Here is an 11,272-nt window from a genome sequence, read left to right as displayed (position 1 = left end):
TGGGGGGTCTAATCCCAGTTTGGTCTCAAGGGCGAATGGAGCCATATGCCAAGACCAGCCTCAAGCGCCTGTCAGTCCCGCTGCCCTGCGAGCGGCCTGGAGAAGCCAGGGCTCCCCCAGCCTCACCACAGAGCGACCGGTCCCTGGGCAGGGGAGGGGGCCTGGGCCTGGCCCAGCCTCGCTGACCTAGGCTTGCACTGCAGAGTCATCAGCCAGTGGTGAAGGGCACCCAGGCTCCTGGCGTGGGGTGGGCAGGTGGTGCCGTGCCAGGCCCTGCTCCCTCTGGATGGGCTGCATGACAGATGACAGCAGTGGAGGAGAGCGTGCTGCAGACCTGGAAGAGCAGCCCGGATGCCGTGGACCCAGAGCTGCTCTACGAGGAGGAGGAGGTGGAGGAGGCGGAGCTCTCTGACACCAGCAGCATCCTCTCCGACGACTCTGTCTACCCTTGCTACGAGCCAGCCCCGGCTGCGGATGGTGGGCAGTCGCTCACCTTCTACCAGTGCTGTGCCAGGAACAACGCCAAGCTGCTGCAGGAGATGCTGGCGCAAGGGGTGAGCCGGGAGGAGGTCACGGAGCTGGATATCAACAGAAGGGTAAGCATTCCCGCGCGTGGGCGTGGAGCCCCTCGGAGACAGACCGGGATGGCTAGCAAGAGGCAGCTGGACACAAACCGACCCTACGGCTCCCCTGGCTCCCACGCCACACTCCACACTGTGTCCCTGCTAAGGCAGGAGCCAACCCCAGGTCCTGGCCAGGTGCATCGTGGTTGGGGCAGAAAGGGTTCCCACCACTGGAGGTGGGATACGGGGACTAGACACACCAGTCCGGCACAACCTGGAGGCAGGACAGCAGACTGGATGGACCCTTGGTCTGCCCCTTTACCTCGAATCCGATTGGTTCTCAGCACCAGAGCCCAGCCTCGTAACTTCTCTTGTGCTACAAACCATTTTCCCATCATGCACTTTAGCAGCATGGGAGAGGGTAGGTGAGGCCCTGCAAGAGGGGCAAGTGCCATGTGGAGGTGGGTGGGGTGGGGGTACGGTGGGGAAGATGCTGGTGTTCACTGATACACTGGTTCTGAATGCTCCTCCCTAGAATGGGCTCATAGTGGCCTGCTTCAAGGGCTTCGTGGACATCGTGACCCTGCTGAGCAAATGCCCCTACGTAGACATCAATCACCAGGATAATGACGGGAACACGGCCCTCATGATCGCTGCCCAAGCAGGTAGGAGCTGCGGTGTGCCGGTGCTGGAGCTGCACTCAGGGGCTCCCCAGAGTGCAGGGGCATGGAGCACTCACTGAAATTAGCAGGCAGTCAAACAGGCAATGTCCAGTTATCCTGCAGCAGTGAATTCCATGGATTATTACAAAGGCCTGTTCTCAGCTATCTCAGCGATGGGAGCCTTAACAATAATGTCTCATTTCAAAGTTGCTGCCCACTCCCACCCTCACGTCCTTCTCTAGGAGACAGACCAGGTCCCCAAACTAGTTGCTCATGACAAATAATCAGAAATAGCTCAATGGCAGTGACTAGAAAACAGCCTCCTTTTTAAGCAGTTCGGCCTTACACAGCTACTCTACACAGACAGGTCATCGCATTTTGCTTGGACTCAAAAATGCAACACCCCCTTCACGCTCCCTCCCTTCCCGCCCCCAGCAGAGGAACAAAAACCCCACAGAAACCATGGCTTGCAGGTCCCAAGGGGCCTAAAGAAGTCAGAACATCAGACCCTGCTATCAGGCCTCCTTACAGCAGTAGTTTTTAAACCGTTAAGTCATTTAATTCCAAAGTTAAGGTTCCTACAACAACGTCCCCTTGGGCTCAGGGCAGCCCCCGCCTGAGCGGTGCTGTATGTTGGACCAGATCCTGAGCTGGGGCTGATGCATTAACTAAGTTTTTTGCTTTTCATTTCCTAGGATTTTAAGAAGTCAAACACATGCATGATCACTCTGTTTCACCCCCTGCAAGCACCGCACTGGGGCCTTCATGGACACTGCCCCCATCACACCACTAATGCACGCAGGCTTCGGCGAGTGGGCACTAAATACTCTTTTCTTGTTATGTTCTGAAATTCTAATGCAGCTTCTCTCTCTCTGCCTTTCAAGGACACGTCACGATAGTTAACTATCTCCTGAACTACTACCCCATGCTGGAGATCGAGAAGAGGGATGTGCGGGGCCTGACAGCGCTCATGAAGGCGGCAGTGCAGGGGCGGAAGGAGTGCGTCACCGCACTGCTCCTGGCAGGTGCGTTGCTTTCTGGATGTCTCAGGGAATTGCTGCGCAAGGGCCGAGCTTAGGGAAAAAGTGTTTTTTAACTCATTTGAAAATCCCAGGTAAGATGAGGCATTACAACTTTAACATGCGTTAGCTCAGCCCCCCACTTAGGGGTTACCTTGGCCGGCTAACTCACATGAAAACTGACAACTGCCTCGTCTGCCCTAGGATTTTCACCTGGGTCAAATACACCTGTTTCCTAGGCTACATCTTCACAGCCAGAAGGTGTGTTCACATGGATCGCTCTCGCCGTGTGAAATCTGAGTGAGACGAGACGCTGGTTTTTACCTCAATGTAGCCAGTCAAGGTTATTCCCAGGGGAGGTGCACAGGGTTGACCTCAACTAGCTATTTAGGTTATGTGTATACCAGACCCCCCTGTGGCCATGAGTGTCAGAACCTGGATCAACTGGCTCAGGCTCAAGCTATGGGGCTAAATGAACAGTGTAGCTGTTTGGGCTCAGGCTGGAGCCTGGGCTCTGAAACCCACTGAGTGGGGTGGGGCTCAGCGCCGAGCGAGGGCAGCCACGCTGCTTTTGGAGAGGTACACAAGTGAGCAAGCTGTGACGGAGGTGGCTGGGTACCAATAGCATGGAAGCTTGGACCTTGGTTCTGCTCTCAGAATGTGCTGCCCCAGCTTCAGGCCCATTGAGACCTGCGCTAGCTAGCTTACCGCTAACGTGGGTAAGTCTACACTCGCTGCAGTCACACCTTTGGCTGCAGCGTAGACGGGCCCACGACCTCTTCCGGGTGCACAAGTGATGGGTTAGAATCCAAACCCTGGGGCCCAGCAGCGCCTTGCTCCTTGTTATCTGCTGCCCCTTAGCGCTCATTCAGTGTTCCAGCCGCAGAGCTCAAAGCACTTCACAGAGCTGGCCCAGCACATTAACCCTAATTTTGCAGGTGGGGAAACTGAGGCAGAGTGGTGGCACAACTTGCCCATCATCGCTCAGCAGGCCAGTGGCCAAGCTAGGAGTGAAGCCCAGCCTGTTCAGGGCACTATCCACTAGGTCACACTGCCTCCTTCAATTTTGTTCTAAAAGCCTTTTCCAAACCACAAAGTCTGTGATGAGGCCATTTGGAACAGGCCTGCTCTCAGGCCCTGACCCAAGCCGCTCGCAGCTACGCAACCAAGGGGTTCATTTTTATAATAGGCCGTTTCTTTACCCCCTGTCGTCTCAGGAGCTGACTTGACAGCGGTGGATCCTGTCCGAGGGAAGACAGCCCGGGAGTGGGCAGGTCTGACTGGGAGCTTCGAGACCATTGTGCAGATCCGCAGCATCCTGCAGCGGCCCCGAGCCGAGCAGTTCAGTGACCAGTACCGGCCCGAGTGGCCGGCGCTGCCCGAGTTGGTGACCAAGGCACTGGCCACTAAATCCAGATGCGAGAGGCTGTTGGAGAAGATCTGCTCCACCTTCAGCGTCAACCTCCCGCATGACCCCGAGGTGGACGGGGTGATGGACCACATGGTCCGGATGACCACATGCCTGGCCAGCCCCTTTGTGGCTACAGCCTGCCAAACCATCTGTCCCAGGAGCCCCCCCGAGGTGGGCAAGCAGAGGCTGTCAGTGCCAGAGATCCTCGAGGAGTACACGCCGGATCCTGACGCCAAGTCTGAGCCCAACTCATCCTCCTGCAACGGCCAGGCTGTGTCAGAGACCCGCGTCCTGGTCCCGTACCGGAGCCCCTCCGGCATGCTGAGATTCCTCCCACTGCGGCTACTGCGCAGGAACAGCGTCTTCCCCGGGGGCCACATCCCCAAAATCAAACTAGTCAAGGCCCCCTTCCCCCCAGCCTACCAGGGGAAGCCGCCGCAGTCATGGAAAAACAAGAACATGCTGGAGCTGCCCAAGTGGAAGTACAAGGAGCTGAAGGAGGAGAAGAAGAAAGCGGCTGAGGCCGAGGAGAAGCAGAAGAAGACGATGACGAAAACAAAGACGAGCAAAGGGAAGAAGTCATAGGGGAGGGGGGTGCTCCTAGGATGGCAGCTGGCCATGGGGGACACGCTCGCCCTCTCTGCTGTTTGGTGGGCTGCCCTTCTCTGAAAGAGCATTTCACCAAGGGGCAGATCAGAGAACGGCTGATGGGCTCAGCAGTGAGAAAGAGACATAGGGAGCTTCAAACTGCATGTGAATGATCAGCTGAACCCCTTCGAGAACCCCCAGCCTCACCCAGTGCCCCACAGGGCCCTGCCCAGCCCCGCCACCCCCATCTGGTATCCACCCCCAGGCCCTGCCCAGCCTCAGGGCCCCAGTCTGTTACCCAGAACCCCCCAGTGTCCTACCCAGCCCCAATCAACTAAACCTCACCGAGAACCCCCAGCCTCAGTGCCCCACAGGGCCCTGCCCAGCCTTAGTGCCCTGGTCTGTTACCCAGAATCCCTTGGGGCCTTTCCCAGTCGCCCCGTTCCCTGTTACCCCGTACCCAGGGCTGATGCCCAGAACTAGCACTTTATTTTATGAACTTCTGGGCCCTTAGTCTCTGCTCGCTGCTCTGCAGGAACAGCTGCCCCAGGTCACACGTAACGCTCCTGCTGCCCCAGGGCGGAAATAACTGGGAGCGACAAAACGGGGGTGGAAAAAGGCCAGAGACTTGAACTCATGTGGCGGCCGATGCTTGGCCCAAGGAGGCAGCTGCCCGGGGGCTGGGGTGCGGGAAGGGCGAGCAGAGGATGGGGGTTCTCATCATTTCCATGACGTTGGCGTGCCAGGACATGGCTGCCGAGGGCGCCCCCCAGTGGTGAAGCTGGCAGCGCACGGTACAGGGATGTTCTACCAGCCCCGGAGCTGAGCTCCTTTGGGTCCTAGTGCCAGGGAGCTCCCGCTTTGTAACAGAGGAAGGAAACAATCCAGAACATTCCAGAAGGGGGTGAATTTCTGACCCCTCCCCCATATTGTTTAGGTCCTCATCTGGCTGCGATTTCACGGAACACGAGTGTTTAAATTAAACTAAAAGCGGTTGCCAGGAAATCAGCGTTTATGCATATATCAACCCCCAGGGCTGACGAGGCCTTGTGCTCTTTTCATGACCATCTTCCGTCCAGGGGGATCCAAGTGCTTGGTGGGTATTAAACTTCCTAACTCCAGCGTCAGCCCCCTGTTACTCACGGAGCTGCAGAGAAGCCATGTGACCTGCCCACAGTCATACCATCAGTGGCAGAGCTGATACAACCCAGGAGCACCAGGCCCCCTTCTATAATCAGGGGACCCCACTCCCCTCCCAGAGCTGGGAACAGCACCCAGGAGTCCTAGCCCCCCTGCTCTAACTGCTAGACCCCACTCCCCTCCCAGAGCTGGGAACAGGACCTGGGAGCTCTGCTGGTCACCTTGTTCTAACCCCTAGCCCACACTGCCTTCCTACATCTGAAAACAGAACCCAGGAGTCCTGGTTTCTCCAGTGTCCTGGGGGATGGTGGGATTTCCATTTGCTGCTTTGGTGAATTAAACATCCCATAAGTGCCAGGGGTGTGGAAAAGCTACCAAGTCAGAGCTCGCTCCGCAGACAGATCAGCACAGCTTCTGGTAGCTCTGGCAAGAGATGGCTCCCGTCATCTCACTCGATCCTGGTGCACCTGACAGGCAGAGCCTCATGTCAGCTAGCGTAAAGGACACCTATTGAGTCTAGTTCCCAGAGTCGCTTCACCATATGGTGGAAATGCAGCCTCCTCTGGGGAGCAGCACAGCACACCAGATTGAGGCAGGATGACATCACACCCAGTTCAAACTGCAGAGGGCATATAGGGACACAGACTGTAATGCAGCCAGGACAGTCCATAGCCCCCACGAGGTGCCAGGGCTGCCACAGCTGCTGAGAGATGGCAGTGAGGTAACAGGACATGGGGTTCGCAACCTTTCTCTTTCTGAGCCTCCCCAACCCCTCCAACATGCTATAAAACCTCCATGGCCCACCTGTGCAAGGCCAAGGCCTGGGGCCCCGCACCACACGGGCACCGGGAAGCTAAGCCTCTCGGGCTTCGGCTTCAGCCTGAGGTGGCGGGACTCAGGTTTGGCCTTTCTGCCTAGGGCCCCAGCGAGTCTAACACCGGTGCTGCTCTCTGGTTTATTTTGGCAGACCCCCTGAAACCGGCCCACGGCCTTGCTGAGAACCGCGGCTCTACTGAATACCCACCCAGGGGTGCTCCTCTGAGGCACCCTTCCCCGTGGTGATACAGCTCAACCTAGCATAGCTTCACTCGGCCACGTTAACCCGATCAGTGCATTTCTCACGCAGCAGCAGGGGAGGGTCAGCAAGATGGTGCTTAACGGGAGTGCAACAGCAGCTCCTCTGAGCATCCCACTGCAGCAGACCCCCACGGGTCCCTGCTCCCCACGCCCAGTGCCAACAAGCTCTGGCAGGAACAGCACCTGGGGGGCACTCGCGCCAGCTCCAGCCTCGTGGCATGGCCAGGTTAAGGGATCGGGGACGTGCTGTGCTTGGCACATTGTCCCCTACACACAGCACCTGGCATCAAGGTGGGATGGGAACACACCTGCCATCCAGGCCGGGCCAGGAGTGGAGAGGGGCAGAGGTTCCTGCTGTGGGGTCCCAGCTCAGATCAGATGCTGTGTAGTTACCCAGGATTGCCCCCCTCTTGGACTCTCCCCCAAACGGAGTTCAGTTAAAATGAACCAACAGCCACAGTCTGGGCCGTGAGCAGCCCCAACAGGAGAAAGGTGAGCAAATCAAGACTCCACCTCCTGGAGCAGCGCTCAGAGCCCCTCACCCCAGCTGGAGGGGGGCAGTGCTGTCCCAGGATACTTGCCAGTCCCTAGAACTGGCTTTGCCCAACATCATTCTAGTTCAGCCAAGGAGAGGGTAAGCAAGCATGTTGAGCTCCAAGGCTTCGCAGCAAACCAACATATCTCCCAGAGGTCCCGCTGAGACTTGAACTCAGATTCCAGGATTCAAAGTCCTGAGTGCTGCCCATTACACCATGGCAGATTCTTGGTGTGGCCAGTGGGATAAATCCTCACCCCTCTGCAGTCTGGATGTAGCTGGCTTAACCCCACTGGGCTATGGCCAGTATGCCAGCACAGGGCTGGAGCTACCCTGGCAGGACCTCGAAGGAGCCTGGCCTCTTGGGGTCTGAAACAGACACAAACTGGAAAGAACAGGGGGTTTCCTTGCAGGCACCCATGTGACTCACAGGCACTGCCCTGGCCAGCTGCTCTGGGCCCACTTGGACACCTCCCAGAGATGAGTCTGCTCCTATTTGCAGATCAGGAGACACAGGAGAAGTGTAGGCAGCTCATCCAAAGGCAGAACCCAGGACTCCTGACTCCCCCTACTCTAATAACCAGACCCCACTCCCCTCCCAGAGCTGGGAACAGAACCCAGGAGTCCTGGCTCCCAGCCCCCTGCTCTGACCCCACTCCCCACCCAGAGCTGGGAACAGAACCCAGGAGTCCTGGCTGTCAGTTCGCTGCTGGAATCACTAAATACATTGTCTTGTCCTGCAACCATTTATGTTGCAATTGAGTCCTGCAGGCCCCGGTCGCATTACACAACATGCCGAAATGCATCCAGTTGGAGCTGCCTAGTCACATCTCATCCCTGAGCTGCAGGTAAAATACGGCATCTTCACAACTCTCCCGTTTCCGTGCGCACCTGCTGATCCCACAGCAGGAGCCACTCTCTGTGCTCTGGGGACCCTGGAGATGAGCATGTTGGAACTGAGCGACAGAAGCAAAGACGCAGTTAAGGCTTGTCTGTCGTCTAGAGACCCCTAATAAAGCCGGGTTACTGCACTGTAAACAAAAGGGCCAAAGAACCATTGAGTGACTCACAGGACCCATTGGTCTCAGCCTTCGCGATGTGAGAGCAGGAGAACTGCGGGCCCTGGCTAAACCTCAGCTCCATGCCCAGCGCCCTGCAGTGGTTACTGGGTTGGGATCTTGCACTAGAATGTTATCTCAGAGCAGGGCAGGCAGTTTTCTGTCTGGCCCAGAGACAGCCAGGCAGTGTCCGGGCTGCAGCAAGGCCGTGCGGAGCCTTGCCATCAATTAAAGCACGTTGCTGCCCTCCCATTTATATCGGGTTTCTACTGAGGTCATCCCACCCACAACACACCAGCTCCCAGCCATTGTTGGGGGAGGGGTAAAAGGCCAGGTGCTCAGAGCACTGTGGGCCTGGATATATAAAAACCTTTGATTTGGGTGCTGTGCTGGTTGTCTCTGCCCTGAGGCATTTATACCCTAAGATCCCTGGGGTCCCCCCGGCTCCGGCTGCTCCTGCCTGCCGCCCCTTGGGGATTCGGTTGCTGGTTTTGCGTATTGCTGCTGTGTGGATGCTACACAGCTGCTGTGGTCCTCCCCAGAGGTGGCTGCCTGTCAGTGATGGGACAGGGGCATCATGAGGCTCTAACTGAACTCTGGTGCAGCATTTTGGAGGGACGGGCCTATGGACATGGGGAGAGTGGCTCGCGCTGCTCCCCTTCCTCCCTTGGCTAATTTTCAGGTTTCTCCCTGTGTTGTTTCCTTCCTTTGCCAGCTCGCTGGTTCCGCACACATATGGGCTGGGGGCGGACGGCACATGGAGCAGGCGAATAACTGCTCTACACGTGCAGCTAGACTTGTTCTCACGGCGGGCGGAGGAAGGGAGCGCAAGGCACCGGCGAGAACAGGAGCCTCTGGGGCATGCGTGGATTTTTGCTGCACAAGTGCTGCCTTTGTAACAGCCAGAAGGGGAATTTATTGGGCTTTGGGGGGGACTGACTCATGTGTGTGTGCATCTCTGCTTTCCACTGCTCCAATGTATGTCACAGTCCCCATGCTTCTACCAGCAGAGGGAGAGTCTCCAAAAGAGAAGCTGGTACTGGAGGCAGAAGGTAGCAGAAATCTTGCACTGAGGCCTTGTCCTGCTGCAGTTTCCAACCTGCCATTGCACACTCATGATGCTTTCATAGGAATGGTCGTCGTATTTTTGCTTTCGTTTGTGGGCTTCTCCATTGGCAGATCTGGAGTTGCCGGGCCCCAGCTGCCCAGATGAAGGGTTGTGGTGCAGGGATGGTTTCCTGGAGGGTGTGCTGTAGCAGTTAGAGATGTGGCCTCACCCTCAGGCCTCTTGGGCTGTGTTCATGGCTCTGAGAATCAGTACAATCTTGGGGTTGCAGCCATGGGTTGAGTGCCTGCTCTGGGAGGAGAGTGTGTCTTAGGTGTGTTTTCAATGTGTGTGTTAGATCTAGAATGGTTCAAGCAGGAGATGTCGACAGAACCCAGAAGTTCTGCGCCCAATCTCTGCTGATGTCGGCAACCACTGAAACAAGCAACCCCCTGGTGCCTCAGTTTCCCCATCTTGTACTGTGGAGATGATTTCCTGCAGCATGGGGATTGTGAGGATTAGCTAACGGGTATCTGTGAAGTGCTTTGACATCTTCAGAGGCACGGCGTATTGTCCCACAGTCTTTTGTCGCTGCAGCCTTTGTCTTTAGAATGCCAGAAACCTACTGTCTCTGTTCTCACCTTCCAAACATCTGTTTCACAAACCTCACTCACTTAAACCCAGCAGGAGCACCTCAGAAGTGTGTCCGATCTGGCACCCGTTTGTCTCTGACAGCCACCTCAAAGGAAGCACAAACCCCCGTATCTGTGCAATGCTACACCGACTGTGTGTATGGGCTCTGTAGGGCTAATGCCCCATGGAGATTCTCCTTAATTCAGGTAGCAGTGGCCTGTTCTTTCTGTGCAGGATAGTCCAAGCTCTGGTCTCACTACAGCTGTGGCTGAGTGGCCACTTCAGCAGCATGATGACAACTGGGGAGCTCCCAGGTGGCTGGCTCCACGCATGCCTCCGTCCCATTGCAGTACAGCGCTGAACTGTCTGTGGCTGTGGGTCCGATGCCTCCTTTTAATATTCCTCCAACAAGCAATGAGTTAACGAGCCCTCCACCCCCACCCCCAGCCCCACTCGGCCTTTTTAAAAATAAACCAGTGGAGCTAATATAAGAGCCAACCTCCTCTCTTGGGGGGCTGTGTGGAGGAGGGGGGCAGCTCCAGCGTCTGGCTGGTTAGAACCGGAGTTAAGAATTTCTTCCTAAAGATGCCCAGACTTTGCTGTCCTTTCTTGCTGTCTGAACCTTCCCACCCCATTCCCTTTGGGCCTTCTAGCCAGAGGCCCTCAGCTCTGCAGCAGCTGACGCACGTGCTTCCCGTTAGCCAGCGAGCCGTCACGGTGACCTCCCTGGGGCAGCCTGACCACTCCAAGTGGAGCAGAGGTGTGACAGAACACGCCTGCCATGGGACAGGAGCGATCCCTGGGGCTGCCGAATCCCCAACAGGCCGCTGGGATTTCCAAGCGGGAGCAAAGCTAGTTCATGTGATGAGGGAAAAGGCTGTGAAGGCAGGCTCCCTGCAGGCCCAGCCTCAGCACACAGCTGCCCCCTCAAAATCAAACTGAAACTCTTTACTTCCCATTCCAGGGAGTCTGGCTCCAAAAAATCCCCCAAGGGTTAACATTTGGGCTGTTCGTGTTTCATTGCTGCTTTTTAAACCTGCTGTTTAGGTCACATGTAAGGCTGCCAACCCTCCCGGCTTGGCCAGGAGTCTACTGGGATCGGCATTGATCTCCTGGTAGCTATTGAAAGCAACCCAGGAGATTTTAATAGGTACAGTATAATTAATAACATTACGTCATGGGGGGGGGGATCTCCCGGAATAGCTTCAGCAATCTGTACAAATGAGGGGATGGTGGCCAAACAATTGATGCATCAAAGTTTTAGTTATGTGGGTCTAAGTGCAGGACACCTGGGTTCTGTTCCTAGTCCTGTGAGCAATTAAGGTTACTGGGAGGCAGGATGCCTGGGTTCTGTTCCCAGCTCTGGGAGTGGCTGCAGGAGAGAACTGGGAGCCAGGACCTTATGGCGTGTAGCTTTCAGGTAAGTATCTTTAACTCAGATTTAATGGTGTGAGCCCAGGACGCTGCTGTGGAGGTCACGTCTCTTCGCTGAAGCTCGGTTTTGTGTCTACATTGGGGCCTGATTGTCCTCTTGCTACCGC

At 56.4% G+C, this 11,272-nt stretch overlaps 1 protein-coding gene across 1 annotated transcript; it reads left to right on the top strand.

Annotated features, from left to right (window-relative positions):
* Nucleotides 1–302: 302 nt before the first annotated feature.
* Nucleotides 303–4,240, top strand: ANKRD33 (ankyrin repeat domain 33). Its single transcript, XM_050924936.1, has 4 exons — nucleotides 303–596; nucleotides 1,099–1,228; nucleotides 2,110–2,250; nucleotides 3,462–4,240. The coding sequence occupies exons 1-4, from the start codon at nucleotides 303–305 to the stop codon at nucleotides 4,238–4,240; spliced, it is 1,344 nt and encodes a 447-aa protein (XP_050780893.1).
* The last annotated feature ends 7,032 nt before the right edge of the window (nucleotides 4,241–11,272 follow it).

Source organism: Gopherus flavomarginatus, chromosome 16 (assembly GCF_025201925.1).
Source record: "Gopherus flavomarginatus isolate rGopFla2 chromosome 16, rGopFla2.mat.asm, whole genome shotgun sequence".
Classification (NCBI taxonomy): domain Eukaryota; kingdom Metazoa; phylum Chordata; order Testudines; family Testudinidae; genus Gopherus; species Gopherus flavomarginatus.
The sequence above is the reverse complement of the archived record's forward strand: the minus strand, read 5'-3'. Positions and strand labels throughout refer to the sequence as shown.